This window comes from Camelina sativa, chromosome 1, assembly GCF_030686135.1.
Source record: "Camelina sativa cultivar CO46 ecotype springtype chromosome 1, ASM3068613v1".
Classification (NCBI taxonomy): Eukaryota; Viridiplantae; Streptophyta; class Magnoliopsida; order Brassicales; family Brassicaceae; genus Camelina; species Camelina sativa.
The window spans coordinates 8744896-8764658 of NC_141880.1; the positions used below are offsets into that span (position 1 = coordinate 8744896).

General features: G+C 41.6%; 2 protein-coding genes, 1 non-coding gene and 2 pseudogenes across 10 annotated transcripts; all 5 read left to right on the forward strand.

The window, feature by feature from the left end:
- Nucleotides 1-48: 48 nt before the first annotated feature.
- Nucleotides 49-2834, forward strand: LOC104785078 (cytochrome P450 705A22). 2 transcript variants are annotated; one of them, XM_019227052.2, is made up of 4 exons: nucleotides 49-261; nucleotides 521-716; nucleotides 1135-1963; nucleotides 2043-2834. In XM_019227052.2, exons 3-4 carry the CDS (start codon nucleotides 1454-1456, stop codon nucleotides 2667-2669), a joined length of 1137 nt encoding a protein of 378 aa, XP_019082597.2. In that variant the 5' UTR covers nucleotides 49-261; nucleotides 521-716; nucleotides 1135-1453; the 3' UTR covers nucleotides 2670-2834. The 2 variants fall into 2 exon arrangements, with proteins under 2 accessions (XP_019082597.2, XP_010508519.2); XM_010510217.3 differs by lacking the exons at nucleotides 49-261; nucleotides 521-716 and having other exon boundaries at nucleotides 992-1963.
- LOC104785069 (cytochrome P450 705A20 pseudogene) lies at nucleotides 2690-13781 on the forward strand (annotated as a pseudogene). Its single transcript, XR_015596610.1, has 3 exons — nucleotides 2690-2713; nucleotides 11922-12833; nucleotides 12923-13781. The product of XR_015596610.1 is annotated as a cytochrome P450 705A20 pseudogene (transcript).
- Nucleotides 9333-9439, forward strand: LOC147949683 (small nucleolar RNA R71). The gene has a single exon (XR_015565226.1). It is a non-coding gene; the product is annotated as a small nucleolar RNA R71 (small nucleolar RNA).
- LOC104785051 (cytochrome P450 705A20) lies at nucleotides 13674-16640 on the forward strand. 5 transcript variants are annotated; one of them, XM_087455096.1, is made up of 4 exons: nucleotides 13705-13869; nucleotides 14169-14414; nucleotides 14537-15703; nucleotides 15785-16640. In XM_087455096.1, exons 3-4 carry the CDS (start codon nucleotides 14780-14782, stop codon nucleotides 16391-16393), a joined length of 1533 nt encoding a protein of 510 aa, XP_087311222.1. In that variant the 5' UTR covers nucleotides 13705-13869; nucleotides 14169-14414; nucleotides 14537-14779; the 3' UTR covers nucleotides 16394-16640. The 5 variants fall into 5 exon arrangements, with proteins under 5 accessions (XP_010508494.2, XP_087311201.1, XP_087311233.1 ...); XM_010510192.3 differs by lacking the exon at nucleotides 14169-14414 and having other exon boundaries at nucleotides 13674-13869; XM_087455118.1 differs by having other exon boundaries at nucleotides 13865-14414; nucleotides 15801-16640.
- Nucleotides 13731-19643, forward strand: LOC104785086 (cytochrome P450 705A5-like; annotated as a pseudogene). The gene is made up of 3 exons (XR_015560044.1): nucleotides 13731-13869; nucleotides 17980-18795; nucleotides 18874-19643. The product of XR_015560044.1 is annotated as a cytochrome P450 705A5-like (transcript).
- The last annotated feature ends 120 nt before the right edge of the window (nucleotides 19644-19763 follow it).

Consider the following 19763-nt stretch of genomic DNA (forward strand, 5'->3'; position numbering starts at 1 on the left):
TACAGTTCTTCGGTTTAAGTCACATATCGGTTCATTTTCACCGACTTCAATTTCAATCAACCTTCTGAATTTGTTCTTTCTTCGATTCAAAAACCGTATCAGGCGATAGATTTGAGAAAGCTTTTGCGTTATCTTCTTCAACAAATCATATGTGAGAGAGTCTGTGACGTTGATTGTGCCCAGAAAGGAATAAATATTCATATGTGAAATGGTTTTGTAATTTGGATGAAAGGGTTTTTTTTTCTTTAAGGAGAATTTTGGGTGAGTGTAGTGTTCTCTAGAACAGATCGTTACTGATTGTGATAGTTTATGTGTTTGTGCTTGTTGATTTTGTGAGATAGGAGATTGCAAAATTCTGGGCTTATTATTATTAATAAGCATAAGCATTGTGTACTGATTGTTCATAAATTTCCTTTCTTCTGAATATAAAGCAGAATATTGAGTAACTTTTTTGTTTGTCTCTCGGCTGAATCGTGTGAGCACTGACCATAAAGTGTTGTTCTTTGGTGATTTCTGATAGCATTTGAGATAGAGAGAGACAATGGTGATTCGGAAGATGGATTGGGATTTGTCTATCAAGAAGATGGATTGGGATTTAGACCACTTGAAACGCTGGTTCATAAAGCCGGGTAATGCTGATTAGCCTTGTGAACTTCTGTGTGCGGTAACATTTGCTTCTGCGGTGAGATTGGAGATGGTCAAGCTACCCTATATTGGTATGTCTTGCGATTACTCCATTATACTTGTTGGTTCCAATGTTTTTGGCTTCTTTCTCTCTTATGAACTTGTTGTGGCTGCTTTGGAGTCGACCACTATTCAAGTAATGCATGATTAGTTTTTTGGTTGGATCAAATCCAGTAACAATTTTCTATCTTAGTAGATAGTAAATACTGTATAAAAAAACAATGACTAAAGAAAATGCCTATTGACAGAATAGTGAACCATCTTGGTCCCACACTAGTAAACACTAAACACTAACCACGATGGATTTTATAGGATGGTTGATTAGCAAAAATACTCTTTCTCATCTTCCTCTTTCACTTTGGCAGAAATGATCATAGTTGACTTCCAAAACTGCTTCATTTTCATCCTCGTATGCTTCTTCTCACTACTCTGTTACTCTCTAATCTTCAGGAAGCCAAAGTACCCTCGACTTGACTTTGATTTACCTCCGAGCCCTCCGTCTCTTCCGGTCATCGGTCATCTTCACCTTCTTCTCTCTGTTCTAATCCACAGATCTTTACAGAAACTCTCCACCAAGTACGGATCTATTCTCTATCTCCGGGTCTTCAGTTTTCCTGTAGTCCTCGTCTCCTCAGCCTCCATTGCTTATGAGATCTTCAGGGCACACGACGTGAACATCTCGTCTCGTGGCTTCCCTCCGACAGATGATTCCTTTTTTGCCGGATCTTTCAGCTTCATCTCTGCTCCCTATGGAGATTACTGGAAGTTCATGAAGAAGCTCCTGGTCAAGCACTTGCTTGGACCCCATGCACTCGACCGGTCACGAGGAGTCCGTGCAGAGGAGCTAGATCGGTTTTACAAGAACCTGTTTGATAAGGCCATGAATAAGGAGAGCGTGGATATCTGTGCGGAAGCGTTGAAGCTCAGTAACAATAGCACCTGCAAGATGATTATGGGGAGGAGCTGTTCAGAGGAGAATGGTGAAGCTGAGAGCGTCAGGGCTTTGGCTACCGAGATAGATGCTTTGACAAAGAAGATTTTGTTGGCAAACATGTTGCGCTCGGGGTTTAGAAAGCTTGTTTTAACACTGTTAAGAAGGGAAATGATGGATGTTTCCTGCAGATTTGATGAGCTGCTCGAAAGGATCCTTGTGGAACACGAAGAGAAACTAGACATGCATCAACAAGGTACGGACTTGATGGACGTGTTATTGGCAGCTTATCGGGATGAAAATGCAGAGCATAAGATCTCTAAGAACCATATCAAGTCGTTTTTCGCGGTAAATGTTCCTCTCATCAGGTGGTTTCAGTGAGAATACATAACTTTTCTGCTTAAGAAAAAACATTTTGCAACTGCAGGATCTCTTATTTGCAAGCACTGACACCTTGGTGCAAACAACACAGTGGGCAATGGCGGAGCTCATTAACAATCCTAATGTTCTTGAGAGATTGAGAGGAGAAATTGATTCTGTGGTTGGAAAAATAAGGTTGGTTCAAGAAACTGATTTACCAAACCTCCCTTATTTGCAAGCGGTGGTCAAGGAAGTGCTAAGACTACACCCGCCGGGGCCTGTCTTTGGAAGATTCTCCCAAGAAGGGTGTAGAGTCGGAGGGTTCTATGTACCGGAGAAAACAACCTTTATGGTTAATGCTTATGCTGTGATGAGAGATCCTGATTCTTGGGAAGATCCTGATGAGTTTAAACCAGAGAGGTTTCTAGCTTCTCCAAGATCAGATCAGGAGAAGGAGAGAAGAGAGCAAGCAATTAAGTACATTTCTTTCGGAAGTGGAAGGAGAAGCTGTCCTGGAGAAAATCTAGCTTATTTCTTTATTGGAACTGCAATTGGAGTGATGGTGCAGGGATTTGAGTGGAAAATCAAAGAAGAGAAAGTTAACATGGATGAGGCTGTAGTAGGACTGAGCTTGACCATGGCTCATCCTCTTAAGATCACCCCTGTTTCTCGAACCCTAAGATCATTAACATAGAATCTACTGAATAGGAGTTAATGGAATATTTGCTAAGTAATAAGGTAACTCTGCTTTTTCATGTTTCAACACGGTGTCCGACTTTTTTTTGGTTTAGTTTGCCTTATGTGTGGAACCTTAAACAATTGTGTGTTGTTCTTCGGTTTATTCGTGAATTATTTCGTATTTGTGGGTTTTATCTTATCGAACTGCAATCAGTGTGTACTGTTTATCACTGAACTCAGTCGAGGCTGCAACTGGCAAGGACCCCTTAATAAGGTTTTTATTTATTTAAGCTTAGTAGCTTTGGTTAAAGGTTTTCTTAACTTATTAGCTAGTTGCAGCTAGTTTATTTGGTTTCTAGCTAGTATCCAAAGAAACATTTTGGATTCCCTTCATTTTAACGTTACATGTATGTCCGTATATACATAAAACAATAACTTAAGAAGATCATACCTTATATTCTTGAGATGATAAATTTTCCTGTTTCATCTACCTCTCTCACACTTTGAGCAAAAAAGTTGCAGCAGTGATGACCGTTGACTTTCAAAACTGCTTCAGTTTTGATACTAAGATTTTTTATGTCTCCTAGCAGGTTCAATTAACCTTAAGTGTTGTAGTATTTAAGGTGTCAATCCAAATGGGATGTTGCTAGCAATCAAGATGCAATCAAGGAATCACAAGTTAAGCCAATTCAAAGAGTGTTTTTATCTAAGAGTCCTAGAATGATCAAAATGCGAAATGGAAATGAGTCACAGAACAAGAAACAAGAATGCATGACAAGAAGCGAAAGTGAATAAAAACGCAAACGATTCTAAGCATGAACAAACGAAACAGTTCCAGGAATGTAATAAAAATCAGAAAGAAAGAAGTCCTAAGGATGGGGTAATTGATGTCGGTGGAGTATTCTAGTCTAAGGAGTGTTTAACATACCATAAGCAAAGTATCCCTAAACAATGAACATCACAACTTAGCTAATCCAATCTCTTGGCAAAAGCTACTCAGACGCAACCACTTCCATACCTAGCTCTCGCTAGAGAAACGTGGTCGAGCAGGCATGACAGACAAGTTCATTCGTGTCAACAAACATCCTAGACAACTAATCTCTTAGGCTAGGAACGTAAGTCTCTGGCACTAGTTGGTCAGACATTTCATCAAACACCTTTTGGGTGCGGAAATGTCTCGAACCTAGTTCCAATTGATCAGAGAGAAACAAGTAATTCTAACTCTAGTCCAGAAGGGAATCATACAATCAAAGCTTAAACACTCCACATCCTAAGATCCTCCACCTAATCTATCCCATCCTCAGGAACTAACACACTACTCAGATCCGAAAATCATAGTCAAGGATGCAAACACCGAAATCATTGAATCAAGCATAATAAGATAGATAAAAATAAGATTAACAACTTTGTAGAAGGAATCAAATGCAAAATCTCAATAAATCTCAACGATATCGGAATACAAGTCTGAGAACGTGTTTTGGATGCTAGGTTAAAAACCTTCTGGGAACGAAAACGAGATTAAAAGATAAGATGTCTCTGCAAAGACTTAACAAAATGTATATATAGTAGTCCAACATGGAAAGCCCTAAAACTTAAAACGACAAGGTAAAGCGTCGGTTCGGTAATCTCCTGAAGCGTGTGAAACCAAACGTCTTTCTTCCCCACATGTGCGATCGAGTCCGTGTGCATCAAATGGAATGCAATGTCATCATGGCTCGGACGGATGCTGGGGAGCATGGCTCGATCAAACAAGCTGGAATGCGTGGTTGAGGAGCATGGCTCGAGTGTGGTGTATACGCATCCACTAAAACGATGATAACTCTTGAATCCCACCTCCGATTGACTTGAAATAAACGTCGTTGGAAAGATAATTCAATTCCCTACAACTTTGATGAAGACGTCGAAAGCTAAATCCCACTCGAGTGGGACGGCTCGAACGGATGGCTCGGACGGAACGCAGATGGTGACAATGGCTCGGATGAAACGGAGATGGTGACAATGGCTCGGACAAAATGGAGATGGTGACCATGGCTCGGACGAAACGGAGATGGTGACCATGGCTCGGACGAAACGCAGATGGTGACCATGGCTCGGACGAAATGCAGATGGTGACCATGGCTCGGACAAAACGCAGATGGTGACCATGGCTCGGACGAAACGCAGATGGTGACCATGGCTCGGACGAAACGAAGATGGTGACCATGGCTCGGACGAGAATGGCTTCCAATGTTTCCTAAATACCTGAAATACTCCAAGATGCACAATGTATGCAAGGATGATGCAAGAGCTACCTAGACGTGCAAAGTGTATAGAAAGAACTAAAAAATGATGCAAACCAATGAGTTATCCTAGCTAAATGCATGATAAAAATAGGCTAAGGAGAGACAAAGTATAGACATATCAACTCCCCCAAACTTACTCTTTGCTTGCCCTCAAGCAAACAATCAAGAATAGAGTATGGAGAAGAGGTGTGAAGATGGGGTCTCAGAACCTAAAACATGCTAAATAAAATAGTTAGAATCAATGTCCTTGTTTTTAGTTCTATGATGCATGGTGAAGGAACTCTATATTTTTTCTACACATGCAATCCTATCAATCATTCCCTTTAACATTCATTGACAGAGAACCGTGAATCAAGCTAAGCAATGTCGTTGAACTCATTTGGCTAGGGTGAAGGGTTGGAGATTTAGATGGTCTCCTTCTCGAGCGGTTTCATCAATACATGACAAGGTTCTCTCACAAAAATGAGTTGAGCTTAAGAGAAGGCTAAAGGTTGAAACCAACTGATACATACAAGAGCAGCGTCCTGTCTACCCAAAGAACATTCCAAACGGAAGTTGGTCCTATCTCTACCCTTCATCAGAAACATCATCTCAAACCCATTCTTTCACTCTTTATACTTGGTCTTAGGAGAAGTTCACTTATTATCATTCTAGCAGATTGGGAGATCTTTATTATCACTATGGTTCTTTTTCTTTTCTTCTAAGGACTCTAGACATCATAAGCATTTTTACTTTCTTTTCTTTGTCTAATCTTTTCGTTTTATGCCCAGAACCAATAACTCATTGTTTTGCTCAACCCAAATCCTTTACTAGACTTGTAAACCTTGAAAACACATCCCCCTCCTAAAGACTTTCTCCCTTTTACTTTCTTTTTACACTTCACTCTTCTGCACAAATCTATACCCAATACCCAAAATCGAGTTCTCACCTAGTCCTACTAGTCCGGATAACGCGAACTAGAACTACACAGGATCCTACTCTTGTCGGTTAGAACCTAACACTTTCTAACAAGCTCAACTCGGAAAAAGACCTGACACTCAAAAATACAATTGGCTTGGAAGAACGGTTGGTTAAGGGTGCGGGGAACTGTTCCAAAGATGGGAATCAGCTACTTGGATTGACAAGGGTGGTAAAAATGTGAAAGACAATCCAAGTATGTATATGGTATCCATGAGTTCAACTTCAATGCATAACAGGATAATTGCAAGTCAGGATTAGGTTCAAGTAGATAGGGAATGATATCAATTCAAAACATGCTTCAATCTTAACTTTTCAGGTTCAATCAACAAGCATCAAAGAACTAAGAACAAGGGCCTTGATCCTATCCTATTGAATCCAGCATGCTAACAAGGTTACAATCATCATAAACCCCTATGCTAAATGCAACAACCCTATATGAATAAACATAGACTCAATCCTAGTATGCAAGTGCAAAACTACATGAACACTCTGTTTTTGTGGAAATTTTCATTTTTTTTTCTTTTTTTTTTTTAATGCAATAGATGGATGCAAACTCAAATATGATATGATGCAAAAATTAAAATAAGAATCACAGAACACAACATTAAATACATCATCTCAAACCCTCCCTCAAACTTAAATTACACAGTCTCCTGTGTAAGAAAAATTTGGAGGAGGATTTAAGAATCACAACAGAAACAATGCAGGAATGAAATGGTATGTACAAAGGGAAGGTCGAAGTACCTCAGTAGTAGAAAAAGGAGTCTGAACTCGCCCAAGGAGGAGCGTTATATTGACTTTGTCCTTCACCTTGTTCTGGATCCGCAGGGGTGTCCTCAGTGGTTTGGTCGACGTGCTGCTCAACCGCTTGCGTGTTCTGATACATGTTCGGCTGCTCGTCACACTGCATGTCGTCGACTCTGGACTCGCCATGATCTGATACTAGCACAACCACCTCTGCAGGCTGATAATCCCCTTGATGTTTGATCTGCTGCTCAACTCCGTGCATGCCCAGATGTGGGCTCGAGCGGGTGTCGTGAGTGGCTCGAGAGAGGAAGTCGGAATGTGGCTCGATTGAGGCTGTTGGGAATGTCGGCTCAATTTGTCGGTTCGGAACAGCGAGAACAGCAGCTCGAGTGAGGCAGTCGGGAAGGTCGAGTCGCGAGCGTGATGTGCCGGTGTCGGTCGAGTCGAGTTTTGTAGACCCCTCTAGAATGTCTTGTCTAACCATATACTCTTTAGCATTCTGCCCAGGTTCAAGAAGAAAAGATCTTCTCTTCTTCATTATCCCCAACCTCTGTCTTGCTTTTCTTGGAGAAGAGATTTTAACTTTATCTTGGAGCTGCATGATTTGCCCTCTCATCTCCTCCAACGTGGCTGTTAACTCCGCCACTGTATCCCTTAAAATCTTGGTTGTTTGGGGTTCAGATAAACTGTCAAGCGCGGGAGGACTTGTCTCTTTCGGTTGGTGATTAGGAAGTATGTCTCGACGCGTAGGGAGGGTAACGACTGCACTCGAGTTGGAGAATGTTCGAGTGACACTTTGAGTTTTCTCTTTGGTTACCAAAACCTCTGCTTCTGCCTCATTCACATCCTCAAAGATGCCAAACCCAGATTTCTGATCTTTCTCTTCAATCACGAAGGTCTGTCCATCAATAGTTGGTTTCTTCTTAGAATCCTTGATATCAAACTTCATCTTGAAGCTGTTACCCAGATTGAGATCAATCATCCCCTTCTTTACATCAATGACTGCTCCAGCTGTAGCTAAGAAAGGCCTTCCCAGGATTAGTGGATCTTTAGGCTCTTCATCCATTTCCAGCACAACAAAGTCAGTAGGAATCTCAGCTTGTCCAATTTTGATGGACAGGTTCTCTAATAGACCATGAGGCAATCTAGTAGTCCTATCAGCCAATATTAAGTGGAGGTTGCATGACTTGTATTCGTTGAATCCTAGCCTCTGAGCTACAGAGAGTGGCATGAGGCTTACTGAAGCACCAAGGTCACATAGGCACTTTTTGAAGGTCAATGGACCTAGAGAACAACGCAAGGTGAAAGAACCAGGGTCCTCTAGCTTCTTTGGGATAATCATCTTCTGAACGACAGCCTTGCATTCATGAATAACCCCACCTATGTCATGCCCTACCCTCTCATCTTCCAGAGCCTTAGCTTGAGCTCCTTTAGCTATCTCCTCCTTCTCTTTGGTCTTTTCGGTTACCAAGTCAGTTAAAAACTGTTGATATTGAGGCACAAGTGCAAATGCATCAAGCAAAGGCATCCTAAGTTCAATCTCCTTGACTTGGTTTTCGAACAGAGCTTTGTACTTCTCAGTAAGCTGCTTCTTAAACCTCACTGGAAATGGTAGAGGTGGCTTGTATGGTGGAGGAATGAATCTCACAGGTTTATCCTTGGGAGTAGTGGGTTCTTTAGTAGCTTCAGGATCAGATTGTTTGGCTGACTCAATTGGATCCTTGAGCACCTCGACAGGATCCTTTATCTCAACTTCATATTGAAGAAAATCCTCCCCATCTAAACTCTCAGTGTCCTCAGTGAGCCGTACATCTACAGCTTGGGTGGTGATGGCATGCATAGTAGCATAGTCCTTGGGGTTTTGAACTGCTTTTCCAGGTAGTTGGCCAGTTGTTGGGGTAGAAGTAGAAACAGTCTTGCCTTCCATATACTTCATCTTGGAGTTAAGAGCTTCAAACTTGACATTCAGATCATTGTAAGAGAATTCCATCCGCTGACTGAGTTCAGCAAACTTCTTAGCAGTATCCAGAGAACCACTAGCTTGACCTTGAAGAAGTTGTTGCAGCATGTGCTTCATTTCTTGATCTGGAGCTTGAGTAGGTTGAACTTGTTGTGGTGAAAATCCAGGTGGTGGTCCGGGAGGAGCGTGAGAACTTTGCTGGAACTGTTGCTTAGGCATGAATCCTTGATTGTAAGGAACAAAAGGCTTTTGCATACCTTGTTGTTGCTGCTGAGGAGGGTACACCTGATCTTGTGGATTTGCAACATTGGTGCTCCGGTAAGACAAATTGGGGTTCATCTTGTAGGGGTTATAACCCTTGTTGTATCCACCTTGATTCTGTACGTAGTTGATTGCTTCAGACTGCTCACCCTTCCCATCCTGAACTTGAAAAGGGTCATCCTCAGATACAAAATGGACAGTCTGCTGCTGACTTAGCAAGAGGCGGTCAAGCTTGTCATTGACATTCTTAAGGTCCCTCTTGTACTTCTCCTCAGACCCAGCGTCACCGCGAACTGTGCGGTCATAATCCTCATTGTAGTTGCCGTCAGACTGAGCGAGATTCTCAACCAGTTGCCATCCTTCCTCAACGTCTTTGTTCAAGAAATTACCGTTAGAAGCAGTGTCAAGCAGCATGCGGATTTTTGGAAGTACACCACGGTATAGAGTGCTCAGCAGTGACTCGTTGCTGAAACCATGGTGTGGACACTGGCTGTGGTAACCCTTGAAACGCTCCCAGGCTTCACAGAATGATTCTGAGCTCTTCTGAGTGAAGCTGGAAATCTCATTCCTGAGACGTGCTGTTCTGGAGTTAGAGAAAAACTTGGCCAAGAATGCCTTCTTGCAGCCATCCCAGGTGGTGATTGATCCCTTGGGAAGGTTTTTCTCCCATTGATGAGCCTTGTCTCCCAGGGAGAAAGGGAAGAGGCGCAACTTGTAACCATCCTCACTCACGCCGTTGATCTTGGTGAGACCACAAAGACGGTCGAACTCGTCCAAGTGGTCGAGTGGATCCTCCATAGGCAACCCGTGAAACTTGTTTCCTTGGATCATGGTAATCAGACCACTTTTGATCTCGAAGTTGTTGTTCGGCACGGCGGGAGGGACGATTCCAGCACGTTGAGTGTGAGTGTTCGGTGCATTCCCAGCACCAATGTTTCGTGGTCCCTGATGTGGTTCATGCTGTTGTTCCATAGGGACTGGTACGGGATGATCGGTGGAAATACGAGCTTGTCGTGGGCGTTGCAACCGATTGATTTCGTCGATAACAGGAAGGAGATTCTGATGCCCTCTTGATCTGGTGTGCATGCAAGGTTGCAATCAACAGGTACCTGAGGTGCAAGACAAACAAGCAAAAAACCAAAGCAAGTCAGTACTCAGAATGATAAGTGTAACAGAACTTAATCTTGCAAAACTTGAAATCTTAAATGTAGCAAAACGATTCCCAAATGGCAACGGCGCCAAATTGATACTAAGATTTTTTATGTCTCCTAGCAGGTTCAATTAACCTTAAGTGTTGTAGTATTTAAGGTGTCAATCCAAATGGGATGTTGCTAGCAATCAAGATGCAATCAAGGAATCACAAGTTAAGCCAATTCAAAGAGTGTTTTTATCTAAGAGTCCTAGAATGATCAAAATGCGAAATGGAAATGAGTCACAGAACAAGAAACAAGAATGCATGACAAGAAGCGAAAGTGAATAAAAACGCAAACGATTCTAAGCATGAACAAACGAAACAGTTCCAGGAATGTAATAAAAATCAGAAAGAAAGAAGTCCTAAGGATGGGGTAATTGATGTCGGTGGAGTATTCTAGTCTAAGGAGTGTTTAACATACCATAAGCAAAGTATCCCTAAACAATGAACATCACAACTTAGCTAATCCAATCTCTTGGCAAAAGCTACTCAGACGCAACCACTTCCATACCTAGCTCTCGCTAGAGAAACGTGGTCGAGCAGGCATGACAGACAAGTTCATTCGTGTCAACAAACATCCTAGACAACTAATCTCTTAGGCTAGGAACGTAAGTCTCTGGCACTAGTTGGTCAGACATTTCATCAAACACCTTTTGGGTGCGGAAATGTCTCGAACCTAGTTCCAATTGATCAGAGAGAAACAAGTAATTCTAACTCTAGTCCAGAAGGGAATCATACAATCAAAGCTTAAACACTCCACATCCTAAGATCCTCCACCTAATCTATCCCATCCTCAGGAACTAACACACTACTCAGATCCGAAAATCATAGTCAAGGATGCAAACACCGAAATCATTGAATCAAGCATAATAAGATAGATAAAAATAAGATTAACAACTTTGTAGAAGGAATCAAATGCAAAATCTCAATAAATCTCAACGATATCGGAATACAAGTCTGAGAACGTGTTTTGGATGCTAGGTTAAAAACCTTCTGGGAACGAAAACGAGATTAAAAGATAAGATGTCTCTGCAAAGACTTAACAAAATGTATATATAGTAGTCCAACATGGAAAGCCCTAAAACTTAAAACGACAAGGTAAAGCGTCGGTTCGGTAATCTCCTGAAGCGTGTGAAACCAAACGTCTTTCTTCCCCACATGTGCGATCGAGTCCGTGTGCATCAAATGGAATGCAATGTCATCATGGCTCGGACGGATGCTGGGGAGCATGGCTCGATCAAACAAGCTGGAATGCGTGGTTGAGGAGCATGGCTCGAGTGTGGTGTATACGCATCCACTAAAACGATGATAACTCTTGAATCCCACCTCCGATTGACTTGAAATAAACGTCGTTGGAAAGATAATTCAATTCCCTACAACTTTGATGAAGACGTCGAAAGCTAAATCCCACTCGAGTGGGACGGCTCGAACGGATGGCTCGGACGGAACGCAGATGGTGACAATGGCTCGGATGAAACGGAGATGGTGACAATGGCTCGGACAAAATGGAGATGGTGACCATGGCTCGGACGAAACGGAGATGGTGACCATGGCTCGGACGAAACGCAGATGGTGACCATGGCTCGGACGAAATGCAGATGGTGACCATGGCTCGGACAAAACGCAGATGGTGACCATGGCTCGGACGAAACGCAGATGGTGACCATGGCTCGGACGAAACGAAGATGGTGACCATGGCTCGGACGAGAATGGCTTCCAATGTTTCCTAAATACCTGAAATACTCCAAGATGCACAATGTATGCAAGGATGATGCAAGAGCTACCTAGACGTGCAAAGTGTATAGAAAGAACTAAAAAATGATGCAAACCAATGAGTTATCCTAGCTAAATGCATGATAAAAATAGGCTAAGGAGAGACAAAGTATAGACATATCAAGTTTCATACTCCTCCTCTGCTTCTTCTCCCTTCTCTGTCACTCTCTCTTTTCCAAGAAACTAAAGGATCAAAAGGTTGGCTATGCTTTGCCTCCGAGCCCGCCATCTCTTCCCATCATAGGCCATCTTCACCATCTCCTCTCTTCCCTAGCACACAAATCTTTACAGAAGCTCTCATCTAAGTATGGACCTCTCCTATATCTCCGCATCTTCAACTTCCCTCTAGTCCTCGTATCCTCGGCCTCTGCGGCTTACGAGATCTTCAAGGCCCATGACTTGAACATCTCATCTCGCGACAACCCTCCAATCGACGAGCCTCTCTTAATCGGGTCTTCAGTCTTTGTGGGTGCTCCTTATGGAGATTATTGGAAGTTCATGAAGAAGCTCTTGGTTACAAAGCTGCTGGGGCCACAGGCACTGGAGCGGTCAAGAGGCGTCCGTGCGGATGAGCTAGAGCGGTTTTACACAAGCCTGCTCGATAAGGCGATGAAGAAGCAGAGCGTTGAGATTTGTAAGGAAGCAACGAAGCTTATTATCAACAGCATCTGCCAGATGAGCATGGGAAGGAGTTTCTCAGAGGAGAGTGGTGAGGCTGAGAGAGTTAGAGGTTTGGTCACCGAGTTAGATGGCTTGACGAAGAAGGTTTTGTTGGTAAACATATTGCGTTGGCCGCTAGAGAAGCTTGGAATCTCACTGTTCAAAAAGGAGATAATGTATGTTTCCGACAACTTTGATGAAATACTTGAGAGAGTTCTTGTGGAACATGAAGAGAAACTAGACAAGCAAAAAGGTAACGACCTGATGGATGCGTTGTTGGAAGCTTATGCAGACGAAAACTCAGAGCATAAGATCACTAGGAACCACATCAAGTCGATGTTCGTGGTAATCAAATGTTCTTCTCATTAGTTGCGGATTCATTAAAACTCGAAAAAAAAAAACATTTCTGACTAACAAACGTTTGAAACTTGCAGGAGCTTTTCCTTGGAGGCACTGATACCTCAGCGCAAACTATACAATGGACAATGGCTGAAATCACTAACAACCCTAACATTCTTAAGAGATTGAGAGAAGAAATCGATTCCGTTGTAGGGAAGACAAGGTTGATTCAAGAAACGGATCTACCGAAGCTGCCTTATTTGGAATATGTAGTCAAAGAAGGACTAAGATTGCACCCGCCATTGCCTCTCGTGGTAAGGACGTTCCAAAGAAGTTGTGAGATCAAAGGGTTCTACGTACCAGAGAAGACAACACTTGTAGTAAATACTTATGCTGTGATGAGAGATCCTATTTCTTGGGAAGATCCTGAAGAGTTTAAGCCAGAGAGGTTTCTTTTAGGGAAAGAGGATGAGAGAAGAGCCCTGAAGCACATTGCTTTCGGAAGCGGAAGGAGAGGCTGTCCTGGATCAAATCTAGCTTCTATTTTCATAGGTACCGTAATTGGAACGATGGTGCAGTGCTTTGACTGGAGAATCAAAGGAGACAAGGTCGAAATGGATGAGGCTGGAGGACTTAACTTGACCATGGTTCATCCCCTGAAGTTGACTCCTATTCCTCGAACCAAACCTTTAATTTTCTAACCTGCAGTTTCCAAATTCATAACTTTACATGAAGCTGTTGGAAGAATCACACTATTCTCTGCATCGTATAAACAAACGTTTCCCGGTTCAAATCGGTTTATCTTTGGTTTGTTTTTATTTCAACGGTTTACAATATCGAAACCGCAAATATTGTCCTGTAATCAGAATCATTCATTGTGTCTTGTTGTCATCTCTTTGGGTCTCTTACAGTACTTTCCCTGAATCTTGTGAAGTTGTGAGAGATGAAATTGTATCGGAGAGTCTCGTTTGATTTTTTTTCTCTGGCACAGTGGTTATCGCTGGTGAATTTTAGGTGGTTGTCGTTGGCCATCTTGAAATTGGTGAGTATTAGGTCGATTTTGTTTTTTACTTTGTTGGGTTCAATTCCGTGTTTCAATTCTTATGTCTGCTTCAGGGTGGTTGTTATTTGTTAATGGGTTATCAGAAATTGAGAATCTTTATATATATATTTGGACATAGGAGTTTGTTAATAAGGGGCTTAGCTTTTGAAAGGTTATGATGTCTTGGGAAGCCGATTACTTATGGTTACTATCCCAAAATTCAATTTTTTTGTTTTGTTTTGTCCATTGCAATTGAAAAGTTTGATATATTCAGTAAAACTTGGTTTGATTTTGAGTAGTTTGGCTGCTGCAAAATGTTTTCATGAGGCAATCATTACTGGCTTTATCTCAGTGTCTCTACTCCTTTGTTTGACTGTGCCCTCTGAAAGAGAACGTGAAACATTTTCTTACCTATGTAAGGAGTTAATTTCGCATTGCATTCCCTAGTGCTTGCTCTCTGGTTCATGGACCCTAATGGTGTCAACTCAGTTATAGACTTCATCAATGGTTGGTTTTTGCAGTGAAATAATACTCTTAAATAACTCGTGAGTATCTTCTTTGAGTGAACTTTCAGTCGTGATATTTGCAGCTTTTTAGTTCTCTGCTAGATTATATTGTACAAGCTTCTAATCTTGATTTTCTTTCCTCTGTCATTGCTTTGAGGCAGCTTTGGATTCTGGTCAAGAATCTAGATATGACCACAACTTGTGGTCCACAAGTATCCAAAAGCATTCTGATATCAATCTATATTACTTAAAAGACTCAAGATTCCTTCATATCAGATACTTCCAAAAACTATGGTATATTTTAAGTAATGAGCATAAACACTATTATAGATCATACATATCTTCGTAGATTTCTTTGGGACAATAATACTCTGGTTTCATTTACCTTCTCACTTTGAGCAACAATGGCAGCACTCATCGTTGACTTTCAAAACTGCTTCTTCATAATCCTCTTATGCCTCTTCTCACTCCTCTGCTACTTTTTCATCTTCAAGAAACCTAAGTACTCACGTCTTGTCGCCTATGGCTGTGATTTGCCTCCAAGCCCTCCATCACTTCCGATCATAGGCCATTCTCACCTTCTCCTCTCTTCCCTAGCTCACAAATCTTTACAGAAACTCTCATCCAAGTATGGACCTCTCCTCCATCTCCGCGTCTTCAACTTCCCTGTAGTCCTTGTCTCCTCGTCCTCCATGGCCTACGAGATCTTTAAGGCTCATGACTTGAACATCTCGTCTCGCGACAACCCCTCAGTCGACGATTCCATCTTGATTGGAACTTCTGTCTTTGGTAGTGCTCCTTATGGAGATTATTTTAAGTACATGAAGAAGCTCCTGGTTACTAAGCTGCTCGGACCACAGGCACTTGAGCGGTCACGAGGCATCCGTGCGAGAGAGCTAGAGCGGTTTCATTCAAACCTTCTTGATAAGGCGATGAAGAAGGAGAGTGTTGAGATTGGTAAGGAAGCAACAAAGCTCATTAACAACAGCCTCTGGAGGATGAGCATGGGGAGAATTTTTTCAGAGGAGAATGATGAGGCTGAGAGAATCAGGGTATTGGTTACTGAGTTAGATGGCTTGACAAAAAAGGTTTTGTTTGCAACTTTGCTGCGCAAGCCCCTTGAGAAGCTTGGAATCTCTTTGTTTAAAAAGGAGATCCTGTATGTTTCCAACAGCTTTGACGAGGTACTGGAGAGGGTTCTTGCGGAACATGAACAGAAACTAGATGAGCATCAAGATAGGGACATGGTGGACGTGTTGTTGGCAGCTTATGGAGATGAGAACGCAGAGCATAAGATTTCCAGGAACCACATCAAGGCGTTTTTCGTGGTAAATGTTCATCTCATTAAGCTGATTTCATTTGAGGATATATCAAAATTGTTCTTACTCAGAAACGTTTTGTAACTGCAGGAGCTTTTATTTGCAGGTACTGACACCTCAGCACAATCAATTCAGTGGACAATGGCAGAGATCATTAACAACCCCAACATTCTTGGGAGATTGAGAGAAGAAATCGATTATGTGGTAGGGAAGACAAGGTTGATTCAAGAAATTGATCTACCAAAGCTCCCCTATTTGCAAGCGGTGGTTAAGGAAGGATTGAGATTGCACCCGCCATTGCCTCTCTTTGTAAGGACGTTCCAAGAAGGATGTAAGATTGGAGGTTTCTACGTACCAGAAAAGACAACACTTGTTGGTAATGCGTATGTTATGATGAGAGATCCGAATGTTTGGGAAGACCCTGAGGAGTGTAAACCAGGGAGGTTTCTACCTTCTTCAAGATTAGGGCAAGAAGATGAAAGACGAGAGCAAGCGCTTAAGTACATTCCTTTCGGTAGTGGAAGGAGAGGCTGTCCTGGCTCAAATCTGGGTTATATCTTTATTGAAACCGCAGTTGGATTGATGGTGCAATGCTTTGACTGGAGGATCAAAGGAGACAAGGTTAACATGGATGAGGCTGGAGGACTAAACTTGTCCATGGCTCATCCTCTGAAGTGCACTCCTGTTCCTCGAAACTAGCCTTTACTTGGTAAGCTGCAGATGTCAAGTTCGTAATTTAATCAGATGTCTCTGAACTCGCAGACTAATAAGGGCATGAGTTTTGGTAAGGAAAAGTTGCTCTAAGCTGTTATTGTTTCAGTTTAGTATCGGTTTGTTTAATTTCCTGTTTTATTTGATAATCATGCTTTAGTATATGGAACTATGAATTGTATGTACATGATTTTGTTTCCATTTTCTGAATATAAATCAATTTGAAACGTGTCTATTTTTGCCTCTTGTTCTTAAGAGTTTCTTGAATCCCTTGGACATAGAAATTTTTGCCTTCGGTTTGTATCGTTGATTGGTTCATATACTCTGGACTTTATCTTCCAACTTTTTTACCTTCTCGAATTCAATTGCGTTACATAGAGCACTTTGATTCTTCTATCTGCTTGAATTATGTGGTTTTATGTCTCGATCAGTTCAATCATCTGTTTCCTCTCACTCTTGAATTCATCTTAAGATCGGTGAGTTCTAGGTAGATGCTTCTTTTTTCTGTTTCGATTTGGTTTCATAGAGTAGTTCAATTGTATAATCTTCGTGATGCAGGTTGTTCTTCGTCTAGATTGGTAGAAATTTTCCAAATTCCAACGCAATTCTTATGCCTCAGGGATCTGTTTGATTAGCTTTTAAAATTTTAATTGAACCTGATTTTATTACTGTGTTACAAGGCATACTTGGTTGATCCCTAGGGAGATTAAATTATATAACCTCTGAATGGTTTTGTGACTTTTATTGGGTTTGCTAGACTACAAAAGAAGATAATTTCACTTGTGTAAGGTTCTGTTTGGGGTTTTAGATAAGAACGAGATTTACAAAAGGCAGTTTTTTACTAACTGGTAAAGTGACAAACTGCAATTTCAAAAATTGTGAGCTTTTATGTTTTGTTTTGATTCTTAATTGGTAGCAGTTGAGCTACTTATGAGTGTTACGGCACAGTGACAGTCTAATTCTATCTTGAGAATCTGGAATTGGCTTGTTCTAATAGCTAGTTCGTTGGTGTAAAGTAGTGTTCGTTCTCATGAGGTAGATTTTGCTGATGAAAGGGGAAAATAGAGATGTTAGTTAAGTGTAAATTAGCTATAAGTAATCCAAGACTTGAGTGCAATTTCCAATAGATACTTGTCTTGCTAATTGAGTGTTTCTTATGTCAGAGACTTGAAAAAAGTAACATATTTATTGCCATAAAATTTGCGTATTTCTTTATATACAAGACTGATAAGATACACGTATAACCTTATGTGTCAGTACGTGGGGTTTCTGAAAATTCCCTTTTCACTTATTTAATGATCATTATGGTCACGAGTGTCAAGGAACTTCTGATCCGAAACGTTTCTTGTTTTGAAAATAGATACTTTCATCTTTCCATTGTAGACATTCTTCAAGAATGAAACAGCATCATTCATAGATTATTGATAAGAGGATACTCTGTTTCATCTGCCTCATCGTTTTGAGAAACAATGGCAGCAGTATTTATTGTCGACTTTGAAAAGTGCTTCATCTTTATGTTCCTCTGCATCCTTTTTTTACTCATATGTTACCCTCTCTTCTTCAATAAACTAAAGAGCTCACAGGCTGGCTTTGATTTGCCTCCAAGCCCTCCTTCTCTGCCAATCATTGGTCATCTTCACTTGCTCCTCTCTACTCTAACCCACAAGTCCTTACAGAAACTCTCCTCCAAGTATGGACCTCTCCTCCATCTCTGCATCTTCAATGTCCCTGTAATATTTGTTTCCTCGGCTTCTGTGGCGTACGAGATCTTCAGGGCACATGATGTGAACATATCTTTTCGGGGAAACCCCCCAATCGGGGAGTCCCTCTTGGTTGGATCTTCTGGATTTTTCACCGCTCCTTATGGAGACTACTGGAAGTTCATGAAGAAGCTAATGGTCACGAAACTACTCGGACCTCAGGCACTAGAGCGGTCACAACGCATCCGTGCAGATGAGCTAGAACGGTTTTACTTGAGTCTGTTTGATAAGGCAATGAAGAACGAGAGCGTTGAGATTAGTAAGGAAGCAATGAAGCTCATTAACAATAGCATCTGCAAGATGATTATGGGGAGGAGTTGTTCTGAGGAGAATGGTGAGGCGGAGAGAGTTAGAGGCTTGGTGACGGAGTCAACTGCTTTGACAAAGAAGATTTTCATGGCAAACATGTTGCACAGGCCCCTTAAGAAGCTTGGAATCTCACTGTTCAAAAAGGAGATAATGAGTGTTTCCTGCAGATTCAGTGAAGTGCTGGATAGGATTCTTGAGGAACATGGAGAGAAACTTGACGAAGATCAAGAAATGGACATGATGGGCTTGTTGTTGGCAGCTTACCGGGACAAAAATGCAGAGTGTAAGATCACGAGGAACCAAATTAAGTCGTTGTTCGTGGTAAAAGGCAGATTCATCTATAATCCAATATAACACTTCTTGATTGTCTTTGTACCTAAGAAATCTTTTCAACTGCAGGATCTTGTTGTTGCAGGCACTGACACCTCGAGACATGCAACACAGTGGACAATGGCAGAGATTATAAACAACCCTAAGGTTCTTGAGATCTTAAGACAAGAGATCGATTCCGTTGTAGGGAGAACAAGGTTGGTTCAAGAAACAGACCTACCAAACCTCCCTTATTTGCAAGCGATTGTGAAGGAAGGACTGAGACTGCACCCACCAGGGCCTCTATTTGCAAGGACAGCCCGTGAAAGGTGTATGATCGGAGGGTTTCATGTACAGGAGAACACACCACTAGTTATTAATGCTTATGCTGTGATGAGAGATCCTGATTTTTGGGAAGAGCCTAATGAGTTTAAGCCAGAGAGGTTTCTAGGAACAGGAAAAGAAGACAAGAGAGAACAAGCACTCAAGTACATTCCTTTTGGTAGCGGAAGGAGAGGCTGCCCTGGAGTAAATCTAGCTTACATTCTTGTTGGAACAGCGATTGGGGTGATGGTGCAATGCTTTGACTGGAAAATCAAAGGAGGAGATAAGGTTAATATGGAAGAGTCTCGTGGAGCATTGGTCTTGACTATGGCTAACCCTCTTAACTGCATTCCTATTGTTCGAACCCCGAACCTGCAGATTCCCTGTTCCTCCTGACTGGGAAATATCACAAAACTGAATGCATCTACTTTAGATAGAGCCATTTGGTCTTTTATAAGTTTTATTCATGTAATAAACAAACATTGGAGATGAATGAATAACAAAGAGGAAATGAAAGTGAGGGTTCTTTTTTTCAAGTTTTAAACTCTTTACAAACCGCCAAACCAGTTGTCGTAAATACTGAGATTTTATTTTCTTCATCAGTTACTCTTGAGTAATTTAAAAAGGGGGCACAATGTGAATCTTAATCATAGGAC